This window comes from Anabrus simplex, chromosome 6 (assembly GCF_040414725.1).
Source record: "Anabrus simplex isolate iqAnaSimp1 chromosome 6, ASM4041472v1, whole genome shotgun sequence".
Classification (NCBI taxonomy): domain Eukaryota; kingdom Metazoa; phylum Arthropoda; class Insecta; order Orthoptera; family Tettigoniidae; genus Anabrus; species Anabrus simplex.
The window spans coordinates 347,442,888-347,468,713 of record NC_090270.1 but is presented as its reverse complement, the minus strand read 5'-3'; the positions used below and the strand labels follow the sequence as shown (position 1 = coordinate 347,468,713).

Genomic DNA, 25,826 nt, shown 5'->3' with positions numbered 1-25,826 from the left:
TGCCCGACAATTCGAAGACACCGCGAGCAAACAGGAAAAGGAGGAAGAGGGAAAAACCCTCAAGGTTGGTGAAAGTTTTTTTAAAATAACCAAAGACAAAAGATAAATCTCATAATACAAACATAAATTAGTAAAACAATAGACTCAGGTCTAGAGCATACCACCAAACTAAATTACACAAGAACACAAATTAGGCAAACTAGACTGGCCTCGAACAAAATAAACTATCAGCACCAAAAATCACAAGATCACCATACATAATAGATAGACACAGGCAAAGGTAAGCTTAACCCACCACACTCCAAAGGTGGACATAAATGTCAAAATTACAGAACTTACCTCAATATACTCATAGTACCATACACTAAACTCAAACGCTGGAGAAGAATAAGAAGAATGGACATAACGTCCGCCAAGGTTTCCCACCAACACAGCAACCCACAAGAAAAATAATCAATTCACATGCTCCACCGGAGAACCCTTACCAACAATAAGATAAATCCTCAAAACAAACAATACACCAAGATTCAATCCCCCAATAAACAGATTTACATAAACATACACGAGACGGGCAAGGTAAGAAAGAACAATTTTAAAAACCAACAGACTGAGATCTACAGATCAGTGAGCCAATGGTTCATTAATTTTTAAGAACCCACCATAATTCAACCCAAATAACTAATTAGACCATTAAGGAATGCAGATTTTAAATCATAGTTAATTGTCCTCGCATAACCCCGCAAGAAGAGACTTCTCAAAAAGAAAGGGACACACCAAGCAGAGCAACTACCGACCAGAGCACAAGCATTGTGAAGCCATAAATGAGTTAATGGTAACTGTCTTTCCAAGCAAAGGAAACCATAGGTGGAATGAGTTGGAGACCTCTAGTACTATCAGGTGTAGGGAGCGCAACAGTTTGTCATCGACAATCATTCCACAGAGGCATACTAAGCAAGGAAGAAACTAACACAAAGGTAAGTACCATACAGGAATTGATGGATAAGGCTTCAGGAGGGCATAACTCGTAGTCACACACCCAACCCAAATTGTAAGAGGAAAAACTAAAACACCTTACACAACAGTACACCCAATTAATACAGAAAAGGTAATGAAATACCTCAATTAGATGACTATTGGGGACGTGATGGGCAATAACCCAACATCGTACATAACTGATAGTCCAAGGGACCTCGCCACTAAGCGTTTTTTTTAAATAAGTAATATCCGCAGATACACACTGTTTTCCAGAAGCAAACAGGACCACTTCCTCACATACAGGAGAGAGGGAATATTACATATACATAGTAAGTAACGATGTCGGAGGTAATAATTTACCAGGGAACCTTTAGAAGGAAGGATTAACTCCACTAAGGGATCACAAAATTAATTGGGAGGAAGGCTCCAAAAGCGATAGCTCACAGGTAGGCAATAATACGCTCAACTATCCTGAACGCAGAACGGAAAGCAGGTAAATCAACAATATCTACAAATGTTAGCAAATTAACTGGAGGGAAAACAACCATAGAAGGTAGGTTTAATAAAATAGAGCTTCACAAATATCATAGATGGAAACAAGGATGACATCAGAGCAATAGGTTATGCGGGCAATCTCAATTTTCACTGACCAAGACCAGAACATACTACACAAGTGGTGGACACAATCTACATTATTAATTCCCATCTTCATACAGACACAATGGTTCAATGAAAGGTGCTTAAACACCCACCAGAGTGCAATAATACAACTAATATTGCCTCACAGAAATCCCACAGGAGCAATGGTAACCAGCACCAAGAGTCAACACAACAGGGTCCCTCTACAACAACATGCCACACAGCATCTTAACCAAACATGGTGCAATACCACACCACCGCCAAATTCAGGACTAGCAAACCTAGCACCCAGGTAAAAGAAGATAACTTCTCAGGTTTCAAGTCCATGCATAGACTTCACTACTCAACATAATATCAATAGATGGAAGATGGTTACTGTCAACCCCCCAACATACACTCTACAACTCGCCCAGAACGATAAGATCAACAGGAAGATACTAGATTCAGGAAAATATTTCAGTACCATAGTGATAATAGTAATGCGCGGAATAAAATGCCACAAGACGCGTGAATATCATGGAGGACAACCTTATACCACCAATAGTAACAGAGAAGTTTTAAAACAGAACCAAATTTCAAAAAACAATGGGATAATATTTTCAACATAAGGAAAACTATAAGCCAAGTAAGGAATAAATTGAAATTACTTAGAATAGAGGTACTACTGTCAGTTCTCAGAATAATTACCAGAGGGCAACGCAGCATTAGACATGAAGAGGTCCAGAAACCAATAGCTAGAGATGGAGAAACCATAAAGATCCAAGATCCATGCACGAAGCAAACGGTCTACCAACCCCGACACAGGTTAACAGATCACCCCACGACTAACAACCCCCTCAAACGATATGACCAAAACTAACTTATTGCAGCGACTGATCAGCAGCAAGTAAAAGGGTTAATTTTCGAAGCTTAATCAAAGGGTACTCAGGGACAGTCATTATTGAAAATCGATAATAGGCCATAAATAAAATTCAGAATAAGATTTTAAACCAAATTTCCAAATAAACCTTGCTACAAGGGGTGGATGAAGAAACAGAGTAAGACTAATTTCCAAGAGATAAATAAGGATAAGATCACCCAAAACCAGAAGCAAGACAAAGATATGAACAGAAACTATTCCATGATTAAATCAACCACCAGATAGTTAAAACTCAACCAAATTTTTTTCTTTAAAAAAACTATATTTTATAACAATCACCCAGGTGACGAGATTAAAACGAGCAACCAATAGTCCAGAAGGCTACCAAATGGACACCCTGAACAGGAGGATAAGTACATATCAACAGGACACGATCATAAAATTTTTGCTATCCCAAAGTGTGAGCAGCAAGAAGACCGAAGGAAGTCTCGAAGTATCCGTTATCCAATCCTACCCACACCCAAAGCAGATTTGGTATGATATTTAAAAATTTAAACCCAGAGAAGGTAGATATAAAAGGTACAGGTCAGAAATATAATTGGTAACAGGCCCCCAAGAAACAGTCATGTGATAAATTCCACACACCACCAAACTACCATGTCCACACCTGAAAAATTAGCAGTCCCAAAACAAATAGAGACATATCAATCTTTGGTTCAAACGTCACAGAAACATGTACCTAAATGAAACCGGAAAGTACACTTCAATAAACAGTAACGTGATACAGTTCAATTAGCTCACTGGAATGCAGTTCTCAGTTGTATGTCGATTTCAGCACCCAAGTGCTTCACGAAGCAGAAACCCAAAGGAAGGGAGATAAGGGAACAGTACGGTACATTAACCAGGTTTAATTTGAGACAGATGGACACGCCTAATTCTTTTAGCAACCGGATCACTCACCAACATTGATACTGGGGACAGAAATTGCAATACGGTGCAAGGACCTTGATACCTAAGCGCCAGTTTGGCAGAAAATTTATTCACACCTTTACTGACGGGATAACATTTAATGAAGACTGTATCGCCAACCTTCACTCTAGTTGATTTCCTACCCAAATTGTACCTTTTCTTGGCTTTCTCGTATGAGACGGACAGATTTTCCTTTGCTTCGTCCCAAACCTTCCGAACATCATGAGGTTTGGACAGATCAGGCAAAAGATCATCAATACCAAGTATATTTGACATTGGGGGAATATGGAATGTAAGAAAACATAAGGGACATAGGCGTTTTACCATGAGACTCATGGATGGCAGAGTTGAATGCATGAGCTAACCAATGCAAACACGAGCCCACTTAGTCTGATTATTGTGATGATGGGCTATCAACGCAGACTTCAAATTTCTATGTTACTCTCTCAGCATAAGATGGGTTTGGGTAATAAGGTGTGGTTGTGACATGTGAGATACACAACTCGAAACGGTATTTTTAAAACAGATGACTAGTGAACGCACTGGCATTATCAGAAACAAGGAACTTGGAAGGGCCGAAAGAAGCAAAGATATAATTTAGACAGTTAATAGTAGTCCGAGAAGTGGTAGACCTAGTTGGAATAAGCCAAGTGAACCGTGAGAATGCATCGACACACACGAAAATGTGCGTGTTCCCCTGAGAAGATCGAACCATTGGTCCCACGTAGTCGATGAATAGTCGCTCCATCGGGCGAGAGGCTTGTGAGGATGACAACAAACCTACACGGTTGCTCAAACTAGGCTTACTGATGGCACAAATTTTGCAAGACTTAATCATGTTTCTGATGTCACTGTCCATCCTCTTCCAGATGAAAAATTGCCTAATGTTCTGCCTCGTTTTGAACATTCCTAAATGACCTCCAATTGGACAGTAGTGATAATACTTGAAGATAACCGGTACCAGTACCTTGGACACAACAATTTTGAAACTGTGGTCTCCTCGACCCTTACAACACCGGACACCCTTGACTAGAGAGTAAGGCTTCACTAGAGTTCCATTATTAATTTTGTTGATGATCTCATTTAATTCAGGGTCAGATTTCTGATGATCTTCGAATTCATGGTAAAGTAAAGGTAGATTAGAAAGGATGGCACTAACTCCAACGACATTACTTTCATCAAATTTTACAACATCACATTTTTCTTTAGGACAAGGTTCCCCATCAAACATTCTGCTTAGACTATCGGCGATGACATTATCTGTACCTCTGATATGCTTAACTTGAAAATTAAAAGCAGAGATCCTAAGTGCCCATCGAGTGATCCTCCCAGTTCTTTTGGGCCGGTTCAAAACCCACGACAAAGCCTGATTATCCGTCTCCAGGTTAAAATTTACATGTTCAACAAATGGCCGAAACTTTTCAAGGGCGAACAGGACAGCAAGACACTCCAACTCGTAAACAGAGTATTTACTCTCAAGATCAGTTAGGACACGGGAGGCATATGCAACAGGTCTGCGTCCATCCTCGTACTCTTGCAGGAGTACCCCAGCGATAGCTTTTCCAGATGCGTCGGTATGAACAATAAAGCGTTTAGAAAAATCAGGTATGGCTAAAACAGGGGCGTTCGACAGAGCGAGCTTCAATTTCTCAAAAGCTTCTTGTTGGAGAGGACCCCAGAAGAACTTCACGTCTTTCCGCCTTAAATAATTGAGAGGAGCAGCTACCTCAGCGAAATTAGGGATAAATTTCCTGAAAAGGTTAACCATTCCCACAAAACGGGCAATGCCTTTGACATCTTTAGGAGGCTGGAACTCACGAATGGCCTGTGTCCTGGATTGATCAATGGAAACTCTATTTGAAGACACAACGTGCCCAAGAAAGGACATGCTAGGTTGGGCGAAGGCTACCTTAGATAGCTTAACGGTGAGGCCAGCTTTCCTCAAGCGCTCAAGAACTTCCCGAACATGGGTCACATGTTCTTCAAAGGTTTTAGAATATATAACGACATCATCAAGATAGTTAAAAACGCATTTAAATTTGATATCAGAGAAGATAGAATCAAGCAAACGTGTGAGAACACCAGCACCAGAATTTTTAACCGAACGGAAGACGGAGAAATTCATACAAATTCCAGTTAGTGATGAAGGCAGTAAATGGTATTGACCTCTTAGATAAAGGGATTTGGTAGTAGGCCTGGTTAAGGTCCAGTACTGTGAAAACCTTTGCCCCAGTGAACCACCCAAAGCAGGTGTGCAGGTCAGGTAATGGAATAGACTGAAGGACCACTTTCTGGTTTAATTTCCTATAGTCCAGAACAGCCCGGAAGCCACCAGAAGGCTTGGGTACAAGGAAAACAGGAGACGCGTATGCAGAAGTAGAAGGACGGATAACTCCTTCCGCAAGCATTCGCTCGATAATCTTTTTCAATTGCAGCATACGTGGAGGAGAGAGCCTATACGGACGAGATCTCACAGGTTTGGTATCAGTTAGTTCGATATAATATTCAAGAACATCAGTTACCCCTAACTTACTGGTGAATACTTCAGGAAATTCGCTACAGAGAGCGCGGATTACTTCAGCTTTTTCTTTACTCAAATGATCAAGTTTTAAGTCCTTAATTTTACTAATCTCAACAGGCACAGGCTCATAAACACAATAGACATTTAAATTACCCCTAGAACCATCAGTCAAATTAAATTTACAGGTAGGGGAAAATTTAAAGAAAAATTTTCTGTCTTGAAGATCAAGCACAAGTCCAGTCTTGGACAAAAACCCAGTTCCTAAAATCATATTACACGAAAGGTTAGGCACCACAAGGCACGATATTCTCCAGGTAAAATTCCCTATTCTCAATTTCACCTTAGCAGTACCAAGAATTTCTACATTATTACCATCAGCAGTGACACATTTTACCTCAGTAGGTTGTAAAGCAGGTAACTTACAAGCACATTTCATTTTAGAATACCAAGTAGAACTGATTAAGTTCACAACGCTTCCAGAATCAATCAATGCAATTAAGGGTTCATTATTCACTTCAACACTAGTGAAAGTTCCTTCAGAGACTACATTACCGCAAATTTTGTTACAATTAAGAGGACAAATACCCTCATCAGAGTCCCCTACATTCTTAAAAGGTTGAAATTTATGAGGCCGGGTTTTAGTTTTCTTGTCATTTATGGCGTCTTTGAAATGAATTAGGGCAGAAATGTTTTGTATGTTGCTTGGAGCCACAAAGATAACAACAAACATCAAGTTTACGACCCTTAGATAGGCATGAATTCGTCAGATGCTCAGCAGAACCACACACAAAACATTTTTTGACTTCGCATTACAGGGTACATTAGTATAACCAGAACAATTAGAATTGGTAGTAGGAGGAGGAATATGCACGGAACGGGATTGGTCTCCGTGCTTTACATCCTCGGCGAAAGAACATGCAGCTTCTAACTCAACAAAAGTAGCGGGGCACTTCATTAAGGAAAGATAGGATCTGTAAGAAGGGGAGATTCCTTTTGGAATACGACCTACCATTTCCTCCTCAGGAACTGAAATTCTGAACACTTTACAAAAAAAATTCAAATCAAGGATGTAAGCCAGTAAGTTTTCATGCAAGTACTGGGGTCTAAAACAATGCTGCGGAATAAGGCTCTGAAGAGCTAAGGAAGGAATAAACCTTTCAAGGACTAATTCGTGGAATTGATTAATACTGAGATTCAGTGAAATTGCTTCAGAAATCTCCTTTTTCAGAATTCCCTTGCAATGAGAGAATAAGGCACGAAACATTCCTAAATCATCTACAGAATACACGTTAGCTGACTCTGTCATTTCCACAAGGAACCTTAAAAATCGAAAACTCTTCGATTGAGTTAACGGAGAAATTTCTTACACCGTGAAACAGTTCTTTTAAAGAATTATGAGATGTACCACTTAATCGGGATAAAAGAGTTTCGAGCACAGGGGTGGTTACGCAGCATGCACCTTGGTTAGAATGAGGAGATAAATTTTGGTTCACATTATCATTAACATTAATAATAGGGGTAGTAGTCCAACCAGAAACAGACAGATTCTCCATTTCCCTACTTGCAATTATCAAATCAAGATCAGCTGATATACAGGACGCTAGAGTCAAAAGTTTGGTACATTCACTGATATATACTGCATCAGGTTTCAAGGCGAGGAGATCCTGGATGCGCCCAGAATGGTGGTATACCCTAGCCTTGAGCCGACTGACTTGAGACTTGGTAGGTGGCGTTTCAGTAAACTCGTCTTTCACTATTGAAATTTCCTTTAAAGATTCATTAATTAAATTTATGGACTCACCAATCTTGGAGAGGTCAAACTTGGTAAGGTTAATGGACACCTGCAGATGAGCAGAAAGTAAGGCGGCACACTCAGAGACCGTTCCCACGGGTTCTAAACCTCGAACAGCCAGTTCATACAGCAACTCGGACTTGCGAAGGTGGTGAGGGTAAATAACCGGTCGGGCCATGACGAAAGACAATATGAAACAAAACAATTCAAGGATGGAATAAGATGGTTGCAATTCTTTTACAAAAGCATATTACATCAGGTTAACACTATGTCCTTCCTTCAATTAATTACCATCTGATACTAGGTAAAAATGAAAGTCAAGTGAGGATGCAAATAATCTACGGGTAGGTACGAGTCACAGGTACATGAATCAAAGAAACCACGCTTGACTACCACAATACTGACCCGAACGTAGTCAAACCCAGAACACTACGGTAAGGCCAACAAAGCATAAATCAACAAGAAATAAAACAGAACACACCGAGAGTCAGAATAGACAGAGGTAGGTCAGGAAGCGTAGCTAGGCACCCACAAAACGTAACGATAAAATCAGTAAATTACTTACCACAAGAAGTAGTGGGTGACACATCAAACCATGTAACGTTAAAATCTAGTATCAGATGAGTAATTCATTTAAAAGAACAACACCAGTGTTTTCATGCAAAGGTAAGTAGTATTTATTAGAGAAAAGTTAAAACTTAGAATTAGCAATAAGAAAACGCCCACGTAGTAAAATAGAAAGACTAGTAATTAACATGAAATTGAATTATTACCAAGAAAATAAACTAATCATTTTCTAAAGATATTAGGGGCCCCACTACACTAGAAGTAATGAGATAATGAAAATAGTATCTGTTTAAAATAAACAATCAGCCTTTAAACTACCAATAACCACATGAACCACCTAGTCTTACTCAAGGACAGGTCTTACCGGGAGCCCAGAAAGTAAATTCACCATAAACACAACGCGCAGGGAGAAGTTAAAAATATAAATTGAACTAGGAAAATTCAAAACAAAGGTACAAGAAAAGGGAAAGCACAAAACATTCAATAAAATAGAAAGGTAACACAGGTCATCAAGCCCAGAAAGGGAAACTGGGAACCAAAATCATTCGTCATCGGAAATGTTTACTTTAACAATCACCGCACAACATACGTTGTCATGGAAACAGGCCCACGCTCAAAACAACACAAAATCAAAGATACTCACCGAAAGGAAACCAGAAACAAGGGAAAAAAGCAACATATTTAGGTAGTACGGACCAAGACGGAAGAAAAAATTAAACCAGACCGCAAAAATAAATAAACATACCGGCTCTTGGTTAGGGCTAAGTAGTTCAAGCTAGACCAAATTGTGATGAGCTTAACAGCAGCGTAAGAATTAGTATTCTATCATATTCCTTTTTCCTCTTGAACAATTTAGATTGTAATTTACCATACGTCCAGAACAACATTACAAGTTTAAATGACCATTATAGCACGTGATTAAATGAATATGCCCTTTAATGATATACTACGCAAGTTTTTTTTGAAAACATATCATTAAAATTTAGCCGAGAGTGAACAAATTTAAAGCATTAGGGTGTTAGACACGTCAAACACATCCGTACAGTTTTTTTTTGGTTCACCAATATCGAAAATAGAACAGAAGCTTGAAGCCACGCCGCCTCGCCATTTAATACACTGGTTCCCAAACGCAGATAGATAGACTTATATAAAATACATACAGTCTGTGGACGTTTTCACGATGAATAAAATATCACCAGATGTTGAGGGCTAGGAGGAGAGCCCTCACACACCTAGTATTCAGCCGTTCTCCATTGTTCCGAGTAAAATCTTCACCTTCACGAGGCACATACTACACGCGTCCATCATCAACCAGACGCAAGCACAAGAATGAGTCTCTCGCTATGGGCGAGCTTCAACAAGCCAACGTTCTGTCCGAGACGAGCTCTCATTGGTCAATGAGCTGAGCATCGTAGTACCAGTTCTCTGTACAGATGTCAGTACGTACAAGGAGCCTTTAGATCAGATCGTCACTCAGACCAGAGCGCTACCATAAAGTGGTAGTGAATCATAAAACTAGAAGTAGATAGGAAAGTCGGCGAACAGAATACACCGAAAATTAAGGTAGTAAGATACTAATCTCCACAGGGATTACCCCAGGTCCAAAAACGTTAGGGGGGGATAAGACGATTAAATGTGACACCTCGGTGTCAAAGGTAACGGATATCCTGCCTTTACCTTGCAGGTAGACAAAGGAAGATGACGTAAAAGCTGGGATTGTAGCCCATCATAGTAGCATTGGTAGCCTTGACGTCATCTCGCTACGAAATAGCCGGAGAAGTGCTGGATGACCAGGTGACACCATACGAGAACACGCCTGGGACATACTTCGACAATCAGGATGAGATACAATACCATATCAACTATATCAAAATGCACATACACCCGACTCATTTAGTATGCACACAGCTAGAATGAAACACTAATTTGAAGTTTAAACAAGACGTTAAAACGCTAGGTGCACCGCTTCAAAGAATGAAGGAGCCAAAACAATTAATTACTCGGATTACTTAATCGACAGGGGATATTGAAAACACTAGGCGAAAGCGAGGTTTGATTAACTCAGTCAGTTCCATTGCAAAGGCATTGCTTGGAACAATAAGTCAGGATGATGCGGAAAAATACGAGTCAAGAATCGGTGAATTAGAACAAGAGCAATTCTCAATTATGAAAATTGCAAAAGAAGAAATGATAGTAGTAAAATCTACATTGCAATCTATGTACAGCACCATTTATGATGTCACCGCAAACTAATAGAGGTTAACTCAGAATATTGCAGAAATTAGATCATATCTTGTCAATGTCACGCTTCAGATTACAGAAGCAATTAAGCAAGTAGAATTAGAAAATTCAGTAAATAGACATTTGATTGAAATTGATGGCCTTCTCATATAACTGTATGCGTATTACTGTCTTGTATTGTGAGGTATAATGAATGCACAGGTTGGAGTCATTCAAGTGCAGATAATTTCACCAGATGGCATTGTACTAGGAGGTACACCCGCCCAGTTCATTCAAATGAAGCGCCTTGAAGAAAGCCACCTACAACTAAAACGCACATCAACTAATACAAGAAGTTTGGACATTTCCCTGCAGATGTCTCTACTATAAATTAATGTATGCCCTCTGGTGTGAAGGTTGACTACTAAAACTATTAATCAATTTTGTATTCCTAGGTTTTCTAAACTGAATTGACTATCCTTGGTTTTTAGCGTGTTAAAGCTTACAACACTTTTATCTTTTCCCGCCTGCTTCAAAATATTGACCAATAGAAAATTTTGTATATTTTTTGCAGCCAATAAGCCGTGTCCTGTATCTATTTAATTACCGAATCAAAGTTAGGTTTGTGTCGGGCTTTAGCGCGGAGTTTTCTGAAGCCTTTCTCTCGGGTATATAAGCTGGTACACTTTCCGAGCCAGGTGGTCTTATTCATCGCTCCAGTCTAGTGTGTGGGTTTAAAAGGAGGCGGGGGGCCTCGTCCGTCGCCAAGTACTCCATCAGCTCAAGGTAATGGCAGTCCTGGTCTAACTAAGTGATAGTCTTTGAAAGCTAGCTCGAGGGGAAGGTTTCCAATCTCTTATAATCTAACTTTAATTTTTAAGATGCAAATTTCAAACTCCTAATGCAAATTCCAAACAAGCCGAAGAAAGTTAACCGAAGGGACTAGAGAGTGAACCCTCTTGTGTTCCCTATCAACTTGATTTTGAGGTGACTATGATTTCGTAACCTTTTTCTGTGTGTAATCTTTGTAATTTAAGTATTCTGTCCATCTAGTCACCTCAGTAGTATAGGCTTAGCCTCTGTAACTTCGCGCCATGAGCCCAAATAGGGTTTTAAGCTTTTCATTTCACTTTCAAGGGAGCGCAAGTGTCTGTCTGCTCACCACATAGGCCCGGTATAATGGGTATTCAAAATCCCCGTGAAATTCTATTTAATTTCTTTTATATAAAGGTGTAGACTGTTGAGCATATAAGACAGTGAATGCTGTTAGAATTGTAAAACGTAAGTTGTGCCTTTGATAGGCCTGGACTTTTCTGGAAATAAGTTCCTAAGTGTCAATTTTATAGAACATGGATGCTCTTTATACTAATGTACTGAGATTAATGTAAATATTGAATAGTGCCTTTGGAAGGCTTGGAAAAGTGTAATGTTGGGAGAGCAGTCTCCTAGATAATTTTGTGGAGCAAGGGTGCTCTTTTTGGAGACTACGTTATTTCTATTGATGTAAAAGAAATTGGGAGATACGTCTCCTTGATCATTGATTGAATGGAGCAGTATTGCTCAGGTAACAGGGGCCTCAAGCTCAGATTGTTAATTAGCGATTTCTTGATTATTCGGATTTTCCAACATTGTACCTTAGCTAACGAGCTAGCTCTGCACCTGATGTATTACTTTCTTAGCAAAGTGTCAAGTTGTAAAGTTTGATTTTGAAAAGAAACCAAAAAATAGCAGACCGAAATACAGCTGTAATTTTAAAGTTTGATTGTCTCATGTCGACCCATTCAAGCCCGTACCCTCTTTCACCTCTGTAATCCACAAAAACTCGGTAACAAGTGGTAGCAGAGCGCGGTTCAATAGGTCAGGATAAAGCCCCTATTGACGGCTACTAATAGAAATCAACACCTAAATCTAAATATTTTTTTCGTCGCTAGAATTTTCTTACTTGTTTTATCACTATTTCTGGTCCTCGCCAAGTCCCTTCACCTGGGTACCTGCGCAAGGAGGAGTTGGCTTATGAGCTTCTAATTAGGAAGGTCCAATCTGGTGGCACGGATGTGGCAGATATTGCCAAACTTAAAGAATCTTTAGAACTTCCTATTTGTATCCCGGTATTTAGGGACAAAGGTATTGATGAGGCTCTGTCCACGATTACGGATAATACCACCCAAGGTTAATAGAGAACAGTAAGGTTAGTCATTCCGCGTTACGGGCTGCCATTGGCTGTCGCTGTGACGTCACCGTGGAACATGCCTGGTAGCCGCTGACGGCGCGCGGGTAATGTTTCACATTTTAATAATATACCGCATCATACAATGTATTCTATAGAAACATACATTCTGTACAAGATAAAGTACGTATAACATCGTAGCGCTACAAAATAAGAGGTACTTAGAAGTGCGCGATATGTTAGGTTTAAATCAACAGATTCGGGACAAATAAGACTATTTTTATTTACTGTTATTCACTCCTACCTCAGAGAAGATGATGTTGACGAAATGCATGGAATCTGCACGTCACTCTGACAGATGGGTTTTGTTTTATATCACAAACACTGTTAATTTGTTCAACACTTCACGGTGAAAACTTACAGGATACATTGCGATATGTAATAACTTCAAGTCTTGGAACACTAGCACCAAATAAACGGTTTGTCTTTCTTTCCGTTAACATAAGTCTAGAAGAGTATCACAGTCTAGTATATTCGCTATCTATCCGATTTTCATCAAAAGGGCTACAGTTCGAATAGTAGTCAATGAAAGCGAGACAGGGTATGAAATAAGTTCTTTTCCGAGTTCTGCGCATAAGGCAAAGGTCCCGTGGCTTTGCACACGAAGTTTAAAGCAACAAATACAACGGTAACGAACATTTCTTGACATTTACTTTGTTGATAAATGCCACATTCTCGTTTTTCGCTTACGGGCAGCCTCTTTGCCGGCTGAGTGGCTCAGACGGTTGAGGCGCTGGCCTTCTGACCCCAACTTGGCAGGTTCGATCCTGGCTCTGTCCGGTGGTATTTGAAGGTGTTCAAATACGTCAGCCTCGTGTCGGCAGATTTACTGGCACGTAAAAGAACTCCTGCGGGACAAAATTCCGGCACCCCGGCGTCTCCGAAAACCATAAAAGTAGTTAGTGGGACGTAAAGCAAATAACATTAATTAATTAATTATTACGGGAAGCCTCTAATTTTTTGGATTTCTTTTTTTGCAGCCAACCAACGCAAACGGAGTAAGGTTCGGATCTTAGCACATGATTTCAAGACTTGTGGATGGACGTGAGTAAAACGGCTTTTCAACTTCACAAACATATTGTTCACAACTTCTGGTTCCCTGTTCAAATATGTTCGTCCGTGAACTTCAGCATATATCAGTTCGAATTTAGTGATAATTTCCATAAAACTATCGGAAGGGACGAGCAAACCTCCCCGAAACAGCACGTGTACCCACCCCAGACTTGGGTCATCAGGTGGTATCAACAACTCTCCTGTAGGCGTGCCCAGGGACCTGTCAAATTTTCGGCAGCGATATGCGATGAACCCTGCAACGAATTTGAATCCCTCTACACTACAGTCAGTATTTTCCTGTACGGATAGATCATCACTATCAACAGCTGGCAATTCAATGTCATTAATATCCTTGCCACCCTCAGTCATCGCCAGAGCTTGTCATATCCGGGAGCATGTTGCCAAACATAGCCGATGTAACAAATTCTCCTCCTTCGGCAGGAGCTACAGGTGACTCATTGGAATGAGGAATATCGCTGGAATTGGCTCCTAACAACAACAGTCTGATGCTACTTTTCACATCAGGTGGAGATGGATGATCGTAAAAATGTCCAAGACCTCTTAGGCGGCAAAAGAAATTTTCCAGACAATCTTGATTCAAACTTGCTGTGAGAATGTATTTAATAATAATTAATGTTATTTGCTTTACGTCCCACTAACTGCTCTTTTACGGTTTTCGGAGACGTCGAGGTGCCGGAATTTAGTCCCGCAGGAGTTCTTTTACGTGCCAGTAAATCAACCGACACGAGGCTGACATATTTGAGCACCTTCAAATACCACCGGACTGAGCCAGGATCGAACCTGCCAAGTTGGGGGAGAATGTATTTAACGCCGAAAGATTTCATGTATTTGAACAGCACAAACGAAAAAAGAAACTAGGTCATCTGACACTCTTTTAAACACCCACGCACTTTAAAGGTAAACAAATACATCCGATACATGTGATAACTGATGAATTTGCCTCGATCTACCCTGGTCCCGCGTGGCTAGCTGTTCCACCGTGACGTCATGCGCTAAGCGAGGAAAATGCAACACCTTCTGCGCACGGCTGAGTGCACCCCCCTGAATACCACCGAGCTAGCTTCTGATGTTAGGTTTTTAATTAAGTGATCCGTCTGCTAATCAACTTAAAAGATTTCAGGCTTACAGAAACGTCATTCATGAGCTCGTACGCATTATGTCTGTCGGAACGTAATAAAATCGAGCAAAACAAGCTTGATTTTAAGCCATAAGGTAGCACTTCGTAGGAAATACGATAGAAATACCAGGTGTATGCATAAGTGGTAAACAAACCACGTAATTTTCAAGAGAAATTAATTTTATGTTCATTGAAATATTTGCCTACGGCTTCCACACACTTCGCCTATCGTTCAGGTACTGGTAATTTATGAATACCATGCCAGGAAAACAGCTTGCCTTTTGCGGGAAGCCATCGTCAAGCAATTTTCCAACTTTCTAGATGTTACGGAGATATCCGTGGTAGGTAGAGGTGAAAGAAGGTGCGGGTGTGAATGGGTTTCAAGCTACGAAATTAACGTGCAATGTAAAATTAATTTAAAATTTAACTAGGTTATATTTTCTTTTCAAAAACAAGAGATAACAATCATAACAGGTACAGAGTAGCAAAAAAGTAGGTACAATATTACTGGATTCGGGCTCAGTGCCCTTACTTCATAACTCTTGGGCAATCAGCCGCGCCTTACTCCAAAAAAAAAAAATTAGCCAAGGGGCAGAAAACCCCATTCATGCCCAGGAGCACTGGCTCCAAACATTACACATAAAGCCTGCACGAGGCATACAGAAACAAATTTCAAAGAGCGATCCGCTCTCAAAATTGTAAGCCTATCACCAGGCCACACCAAACTCTACCTTCAAGCTGTCCTCTAAGGACGTATTCACAGGGGTAAAATACCCAACCTACGGAGGTCTATTACATGAAAAGAAGGTTGATTACATGACCTCTAAAATAACAATTTGAGAGGAGGCGATCTTGCACTCCTAATACACTTTGTTTTTAAAACCTAATCTGGCTCTGGGCCGCTAACGCAAGGGCTAATCCCATACTACAGAGGTGACTTAGAGAAGAACACTTTACATTACATAAACGAAGAATAGTTTGAGAAAATAAGTTCACCTCAAAACAAATGTGAGTGGGAGCTCGAGAGGGTTAGCACTCTCTATCCCAATATGTAGCTTTACAAGAAAAAGATGAAAAGAGTAATTACATTTTAGGAAAAGGTTACATGATGGAAATGCTTCGAACCCGCCGCGAGTGTTAAACTGCCGACCTAGCAAGAAAAGAAGTTATTAATAGGCCATTACCTGGTGTTGAACGGCTGAAGAAGAAAGAGGCGCTTCCCGCCTCCTGCTATGTACTTAATACACTGAAAGATGGAACAGAAGTGGCCCGGAGACCCCAAAATCAGCAGTTTATATACTCTCGCGGAAGTTTCTAGGCGTTAGGGGAATGAAAACACCCGCCCACAATGTTTTTATTGGATAGGACCCCGCAACAGATACAAGTTGGGGGAAGATACACCAGATTGGTCAGAAATTACTAAAAGAAATTCGGGATTGGATAAATCTAAAACAAGGGGAAAAAGAGGGGTATACAGCCAACTTAAACAATAACAGAAAGAAATTTAACAAGAAACAAACTTTTGAAATAAAAATTTCTCCAACAAAATAGTTCTTTGACTCCGCACTAGGGTGCGCTATTGTTGATCTTCAGTAGTGTCCTCTAGAAGAGAAAGTTCACACTTCTTACTTCAAGCGAAACAAAAACACATCAAAAGTGACACAGTTCAAAAACTCAAAATTTTCCACGTGGTGACATCTTCTGAGAAGGTAGAGAATTAATAGAATAGATAAAGTTCAACCTTCCTCCAGAAGAGGAGTTTCAACTGGCGCAACTTTTAAATAAACGGTGTAGAGGTGTACCGCCCGGTACAGACCTCCCCCCCCAAAAGTTCCTCCAGGGGTGACACATGAAATCAGTTTGAAACAAAGTCCAAGTAATGATGTTGATACGAAGATAGATAGCAGAAGCATTTACAAGATTTCTTAATTCAGTTTCAAAATGTTGTTGTTGCAGGTGAATGAAAGTCTTTATGTTTGTACAATTTGAATTTCTGAAGATAAACTTTTAATACTTAAAGGTGAAGAAAAATTTTGCAATGTCCACCAAATATTGTTGTTGAATTCCCAAGTGTAGTTATTGCTTATGGTGACTGTCCATGTAGTTGATGTAGATTGAGTCGGATGGCCAGACCGGCCGTTGCAGCTTGCGTCCAACGGAGGCCGCTCGGACCCCTCAAGTACCCTGAGATACCGCTCGCCCGCACTATGAGGGGAGCAGAGGTGTTGAAGTACGCCGCGCCCGCGGTGAACAGATACAGGCTGCGGGCATGTAGTAGGTCGTGCGCCGCACATCAGCCTTGGCCGGGAGGAGAGCTCCGGCTCGCCGTGCACATGTCGTCCTCGCTGGAGAGGAGGGGGCCCATCCCCCTCCCCAGTCGCTGCACGGCGCTGCGCGGCTGCGGGGGCGCTGAAACATTAAAGCTAGGCGGCAGAATTGTGTTGGACTATCATCTTCTTTGAGGGTACAGGCTTGTGGAGAGGTTGAGGGGCCAGCGGCGTGTAGATATCCATGGCATTTACTATTATGAAGCCACAGTGTAAGGTGGAGCAGGAGACGGGAGCGTGGTAATGGCCGTGGCAAGAACAGGATGGCAGTTTAACGGGTCGGGGCAGGTTTTACACAAGGCTTACATCTAAAACCAAAATATTACAGAAGGGGCAGAATGCCTTAAAAGTGAAACTCAAAAAAAATATAACCTTCATATCCTTTCAAAATAATATGAAGCAAGTTAACACAGAAATTACACCGGTTTCACCTGGGACAGGTGAACTCTAAATATCCTCTCGGTGGCTGGATTACTTAGCAATAAGGTAACCAGCGTAAGAAAATCGAGAATGATACAAGGCCCATGAAATCTGGGGGCAAGCTTGCCCGCGGGAACAAAATTTTTGACCATAACCTGGTCACCTACCTTCAAAGTGGTGGGTCTCCGTCCACGATCATACCTTTCCCTAACCTTTTCATGAGACACTTTAAGATTGGCTTTAGCCTTCTTCCAAAGATCTTTAATGTTGTCCGGATCTATTGTCTCGGGCAGAATGTCATTCAGAGACCAGAGGTTAGAGAGCGGCGTGTTGGGAACGAACTTAAACATCAAAGAAGCTGGAGTAAATTTGTGTGATTCATGAACCGCCGAATTCAAAGCAAAAGCTAACCAATGCAGGGACGTGTCCCACCTAGAATGATCTTCATGATGATAGGCAATAAGTGCGGACCTGAGATTACGGTTAACCCGTTCAGCCAGAGATGGTTGAGGGTAATAAGCAGATGTAGTTACATGAGAGATGGACAAGTCAAAACAGAATTTACGAAACAGATTTGATGTAAAAGCTTTAGCATTATCAGATACAATGTATTGGCACGGACCAAAAGAAGCAAAAATAGAATTTAGGCAAGTAATGGTGGACTGAGCGGTAGCCAGCTTAGTCGGAAATAACCAAGAAAATCTAGTAAAGCCATCTACGCACACAAAGATGAACTTGTTAGCATTACCCTTTGACTGGGGGAAGGGTCCTACATAATCGATATACAGGCGTTCCATGGGGCGCGACGCTTGATGCGAAGACAAAAGGCCTACCTTGGTGGACATGGTGGGTTTACTAAGCAAACAAGATTTACAAGCTTTTACAAGTTCACGGATTTCACCGTCCATACCTTTCCAAATGAACATTTCACGAATTTTTTCACGGGTTTTAAAGATTCCAAGATGCCCTCCTAATGGGGTCTCATGATAATACTTGAAGATCATAGGCACAAGAACCGCTGGCACGACAACCTTCATCATCTTATCATGCCTCGATGGGCAACATAAAACACCATTCCTCAGAACATAAGGGACGACATGTTCCCCAGAAGAAAGGGTTTCCATTATCGGACCCAGCGTCGGATCTTCACGTTGGTATTTCTCGATATCCCTAAAGAGCATGGGAGCATCTGTTAGGATGGCATTAACCTCAGATAGTATGGACTCGGAAGGTGATGAACTGTCGACAGGTTCATGGGTCTCGACGTCGTTAGAAAACATACGGCTGAGTCCATCAGCAACAACATTTTCAGTACCTCTGATATGTCGTACATCGAATTGGAAGGCAGAAATACGGATGGCCCAACGGGCTATACGACCAGTACGACGCGGCCTACCTAAGACCCAGCTTAAGGCTTGATTATCTGTCTCCAAGTCGAATTTGACATGTTCCAGATAGAGACGGAACTTTTCTAAGGCAAATAAAACTGCCAAACCTTCAAGCTCATATATGGAGTACTTTGATTCTTGAGCCGAGAGAGTCCTAGATGCATAGGCGATGGGGCGCCTCCCTAGTTCAGTCTCTTGAAGAAGGACTGCAGCTACCGCCGACGACGACGCGTCGGTTTGGACGATGAATTTCTTCGAGAAATCAGGCATAGCAAGTACAGGGGCATTACAGAGAGCTAATTTAAGGTCTTCAAAAGCGGCTTGTTGAGACGGTCCCCACTCGAATTTGATGCCTTTCCTACGGAGAAGGTTTAAGGGCGCCGCTCTATTAGCAAAATTAGGAATGAACTTCCTGAAGAAATTCACCATGCCAATGAACCTGGCGATACCTTTAATGTCCTTGGGAGGTTTAAAATCACGGATGGCCTGTGTTCTAGAATGATCGACTGCTACACCATCAGGTGACACAATATGCCCTAGGAATGACATAGAGGGCTTAGCAAAGGCAACCTTGGACAACTTAACAGTTAACCCAGCCTTACGAAGGCGATTGAGAACTTCTCGCAGATGATCTAGATGTTCTTCAAAGGTTTCGGAAAATACGACGACATCATCCAAGTAGTGATATAAGTACTCAAATTTGATGTCGGAAAAGGCCCTATCTAGTAGCCTAGTGAGCACAGCTGCCCCCGTGGGGATCCCGAAAGGCACGCGGTTGTATTCATATAAATTCCAGTCCGTGGCAAACGCTGTAAGATGTTTAGACTCTTCGGCAAGGGGAATTTGGTTGTAGGCCTGATTCAAATCCAAGATCGTGAAGAACTTGGCCTTACGAAACCATGAAAAACAAGAATGAAGGTCGGGAAGGGGCACAGATTGCAACACCACCTTCCGATTGAGAGCCCTGTAATCAATGACAGGCCTGAAGCCTCCTTGGGGTTTCGGGACTAGAAAAATAGGCGAAGAATACGCTGACTTAGAGGGCCTAATAATACCATCCTTCAACATCTGATCGATGATTTCTTTCAGAGCCTTCATTTTAGGTGGAGATAGCCTATACGGTGGAAAACGGACAGGAATCGAATCCGTGACCTCAATTTTGTATTCAATAAGGTCAGTAACACCAAGAGTATCAGAGAACACCTCGGGAAACGACTGACACAGTTTCCGAATACTATCAGCCTGCTCCTCAGGTAGATGTCTAAGGTCTAACAACATCTCATCCTGGGTAGGCGAAATAGATGAACATGATACAGAATTACACTTTAACAAGGGAATTCTACAATTGGACGCAAATTTGAATGTGCACGACCTACTCTGGAGATCGAGCACAAGACCAGTGTGAGAAATGAAGTCCGCTCCCAATATGATGGGGCAAGACAAACGCTTGGCCACAAACAATTTGATCTTCCATGTAAATTTAAAAACCCGAATTTTGACATGTAAGGAACCTAGAATTTCTAATGGAGATGAATTAGCCGAAACATATTTAACAGGAGATGAGTCATAGTCAGGGAGTTTACAAACAGATTTCAATTTAGAATACCAATCAGCCGAAATAATGGAACAAACACTGCCTGAATCTAAGAGAGCTGTTATAGGCTCGTTATTTAACTCAATCTTAAGAAAAGGAACAGGTGCGGGGGTATCCGCCGCAATCCTAAGACACTCTTTAGGGCATTCAAAAGATGAATTTGAAGGCTGGTCGTTCTCTGCATTTACAACCTGTTTACTAGGGGCTAAGTCTCGGGAAGATGGATTAGTCGGCTCAGCCGACGCCACTAGTCACTTTTTATTATTGGCATAGCTGGAATTTGCACCAGAAGTTGAGCAGGAGGGGGTGCTATTTGAGTTTGGGCAATTCTTGGCGATATGTGAGAAGGCCCCACACTTAAAACAGCCTTGTGATGACCCTGCTCCATTCCTTGTCCCACTTGACTTGATCAGAGGACACTTATTCCGCAGATGGTCAGGCGACCCGCAAGCATAACATTTACGGGGATTGACTGGTCGGCGAGGTGGAGGCCGAGTGTTACTAAAGGAAGGCGGGGGTTCTTTCGCGACACGCAAAGAATCGGCGTATCTAACTCCTTCCGCTGAGACGGCCAATGCTTCAAGTTCAGAGAAGGTTTGCGGACACGCCGCGAAACACAAATATGACCTGTAGGATGGCGAAATACCTTCTACAATAGCCTGCACAATCTGATCTTCAGGAAAGTGCAGAGCAAACACCCTAGTGTAGAATTTGATATCTTGAATGAAATCAGCCAAGTTTTCATCCAAGCGCTGTACACGGTAATAGTACTTCTGAATCAGGGAGGACCTGGCCCTAGCCGGGATGAAGTTAGCTAGCAAATGGGCATGGAAATCCTCAATAGATGATTGCTCGGCAATGGCTCTTACGATTTTATCAGAGAGAATACCAATAGCATACGGATAGATAATTTGCAAAATTTGACATGGCGAAAGAGAAAAAAACAAGAGCATGATCCTGAAATTCCACTAGAAATCTTAAAAATGAAATTACATCACTGGTGGTGTTGACGGAAAACTTAGAGATACCTCTAAGCAACATTGCCAATGGATGAGGCAAGCTACTGAACCCAGGTGACATAGTCGTTAAAGGTTTCAATGGCAAAGAAGTTAATTCAGAGCGGATGTTACCCAATGACGCACGGCGTTCAGATTCGTTGTTCGATGGGGCAGAGATAGTTTGAGCAGCAACGGTTATCCTATTGACTTCTCCCTGAGGAGGCTCTTCCTCGTTACCTACATTCACCGTGGCGGGTTGATCAGTTTTGGGAGGAACTTCGCCGGTTAGCAATTGAGTGACCTTATTAGACAATTCAGAAATAGTTTCAAGGAGCGTATTAGCGTCCTTCCTCTGAACGTCATTCACCTTTAGAGACAACAGATCATTAACTCTATTTGCAAAGTGATACAGCCTGCCTTGCACACGCTTAATTTGATTAGGAGACGGATCGTTTTCATCAAAAAAGCTGACTACAGATGCTAGCCCAGTAATATTCTCGACGATCGTGGAAAGAGAGTCATCAATTTCTTTCTCTCCCAAATTGGGGATGGAAATGGGCAAATCAAGGGACTCTCTAAGCTTGTTGGTGTCGATTGCAACCGTGCCTCCAGATTGCACATTTCTGATAGTTAACTCGTATATCAACTCCTCTTTGCGCAAGTAGTTAAGGAGGAGAACATCGCGAGGGCCGGGCATGATGACAGAACAATTTTGAAAAACTCAAAAAATTCCAGCAACTGAGAAAATTATTAGAGTTCGAATCAAAGCAATGTTTAGCCGTCAAAAGGGGCTAAATTGAGACCCATTCAACCACGCTCTGCTACCACTTGTTACGGAGATATCCGTGGTAGGTAGAGGTGAAAGAAGGTGCGGGTGTGAATGGGTTTAAAGCTACGAAATTAACGTGCAATGTAAAATTAATTTAAAATTTAACTAGGTTATATTTTCTTTTCAAAAACAAGAGATAACAATCATAACAGGTACAGAGTAGCAAAAAAGTAGGTACAATATTACTGGATTCGGGCTCAGTGCCCTTACTTCATAACTCTTGGGCAATCAGCCCCGCCTTACTCCAAAAAAAAAATTAGCCAAGGGGCAGAAAACCCCATTCATGCCCAGGAGCACTGGCTCCAAACATTACACATAAAGCCTGCACGAGGCATACAGAAACAAATTTCAAAGAGCGATCCGCTCTCAAAATTGTAAGCCTATCACCAGGCCACACCAAACTCTACCTTCAAGCTGTCCTCTAAGGACGTATTCACAGGGGTAAAATACCCAACCTACGGAGGTCTATTACATGAAAAGAAGGTTGATTACATGACTTCTAAAATAACAATTTGAGAGGAGGCGATCTTGCACTCCTAATACACTTTGTTTTTAAAACCTAATCTGGCTCTGGGCCGCTAACGCAAGGGCTAATCCCATACTACAGAGGTGACTTAGAGAAGAACACTTTACATTACATAAACGAAGAATAGTTTGAGAAAATAAGTTCACCTCAAAACAAATGTGAGTGGGAGCTCGAGAGGGTTAGCACTCTCTATCCCAATATGTAGCTTTACAAGAAAAAGATGAAAAGAGTAATTACATTTTAGGAAAAGGTTACATGATGGAAATGCTTCGAACCCGCCGCGAGTGTTAAACTGCCGACCTAGCAAGAAAAGAAGTTATTAATAGGCCATTACCTGGTGTTGAACGGCTGAAGAAGAAAGAGGCGCTTCCCGCCTCCTGCTATGTACTTAATACACTGAAAGATGGAACAGAAGTGGCCCGGAGACCCCAAAATCAGCAGTTTATATACTCTCGCGGAAGTTTCTAGGCGTTAGGGGAATGAAAACACCCGCCCACAATGTTTTTATTGGATAGGACCCCGCAACAGATACAAGTTGGGGGAAGATACACCAGATTGGTCAGAAATTACTAAAAGAAATTCGGGATTGGATAAATCTAAAACAAGGGGAAAAAGAGGGGTATACAGCCAACTTAAACAATAACAGAAAGAAATTTAACAAGAAACAAACTTTTGAAATAAAAATTTCTCCAACAAAATAGTTCTTTGACTCCGCACTAGGGTGCGCTATTGTTGATCTTCAGTAGTGTCCTCTAGAAGAGAAAGTTCACACTTCTTACTTCAAGCGAAACAAAAACACATCAAAAGTGACACAGTTCAAAAACTCAAAATTTTCCACGTGGTGACATCTTCTGAGAAGGTAGAGAATTAATAGAATAGATAAAGTTCAACCTTCCTCCAGAAGAGGAGTTTCAACTGGCGCAACATTTAAATAAATGGTGTAGAGGTGTACCGCCCGGTACACTAGAAATTGCTGAAATACCGCTCTGCGAGCGCGAACAGGTGATAGTCAGAGGGCACCAGGTCGGGACAGTGCCGCTGGTGCGGAAGGATGTCCCATCCAAGCCTTTCATTGGTTTTGCTGTGTGAGACAGCGCATTCCCGTGTAACAAAATAACGAACCATTCCGGTCGTGTTTGTTGGCGATAGTGTTGTGCCCCACCAACACAAAGCGTGCTCACCAGCAAACGATGACTTTTCACAGACTTTTACTTTGCATTAAGTTAGAAAAGTAATGTGTGACGCAAATGTTGTTTCTGAAGCACAAACGTCGACACGATCACTGAACGGTACAACACAGACTTGTGAGTGTTGGTAGGTTAACGTCAGACAACAAACTGACACGCTGCGTACTGTTCGCTGGCGCCATCTCTTAGTGAAACCGGAAACGACTTATGCATGCACCTGGTATTCCAAATATTATCCAGTTATTCTTTTTCTGTTTCTTTCGAGGAAAAGCTAACGGTACTGCGTACGTACCGCCACAGTAAAGGTACTGGTTATAACGAACTATTATACGCATAAAGTTCTTGTCATATGCACAAGAGTTCGTCCTTGCTCGTCAGACCAGTATATGACAAGACCGCTCATAAAGGACACAGAAGCCTGGTTGTATGGTGTATGTGCGTCTAATGGAGGCTTTCTACTTTGTCCACAGTTTCTTCTCTGGTATCACGCTCCTTGGCACGCCTACGGAGTTGTACCTGTACGGATCACAGTACATCTACAGTGGATTTTCCGTGCTATTCATGGCTGCTTTCATGTCGGTAGCCGTCCTGCCAGTACTCCACGAGCTCAGGGTCACTTCTGCTTACGAGGTAAGTACCGAACCGCAATATTTGTCATATAAATTGCAGATGTGTGAAGCAGATTGTGGGAAACCTTGGATCTGGTCCAGTTGAAGATGGACCGGCATTCCGCTTTGAGAGACGGGTAACACGAACTTACGTAACTTGAAGAGATGTCGGATCGAGTCAATACTGAATCATTATAGTAAATAGGCCTCTCGACAGTCAAAATTACTATCTATAAAGTTTGGAAATTCTGAATGGACTACCAATATATCTTACGAGTAACAGTCACACTTTACAGGTTTCATATGGCAGTCGAATGGAATGAAAATAGTTGTTTCCTTACAAGCCATATTGAGTACAGTTATAGCTCGGAGTTGTATGTCGACGTCCATGGATCTGCGTACTCTTGAGCAAGCTACGTACAACTCTTCAAAACACTGGAGTGGCGAGATTTATCCCATCTTTAATGTTTATTCATTGAGACAGACGAGGCTAAATTTAGAGGAAATTGCCTCCATTTAAGAACGAATGGTATCACAGGTGCTCAGTTTATTCTCCGTACGTAACGTTTTCTTCCTGAAACTGAGTCCGTTTGAATTTCTGCATGCACGATAATTTGGTTTAGCTCCTAAATTCAGTCTCGCTCCATTACAAAAACCAGCTTTATTAAGTTCATTATCATGATGGAGGCAATGCGAATGTACGTCACCTATCAAACTATTCCGAACCTATTGGGTAATAAAGTTAACTTGTCCGTTTCTTGGGCAAAACAAATGCTACTTTGTTAAACGTTGCACTCTGACTCGGGTGAAAAGAAGAACCAAGTGCATAATGTAAAATATTTTGTTGAAATATTGTCTTTCTGACTTTTAATAGCGCCTAATTCACCATTTTCGACGTTTAGAAGCCGTTCAATGAAGTTAAATCTTACTTTTGTGCCATAAAGTACAATATTTAAACGTGACTGAATAACACCTGTTGTGTAACAGTG

General features: G+C 41.5%; 1 protein-coding gene across 4 annotated transcripts in view; it reads left to right on the top strand.

Moving 5' to 3' along the window:
* LOC136875813 (sodium-coupled monocarboxylate transporter 1) overlaps positions 1–25,826 on the top strand; it is a 145,743-nt gene that overhangs the window by 40,478 nt on the left and 79,439 nt on the right. For all 4 annotated transcript variants that reach the window (XM_068228142.1, XM_068228144.1, XM_067149425.2 and 1 more), the window contains exon 3: positions 24,700–24,859. In XM_068228142.1, the coding sequence (XP_068084243.1) occupies positions 24,700–24,859 (160 nt within the window). The remainder of the gene's footprint in view (positions 1–24,699; positions 24,860–25,826) is intronic.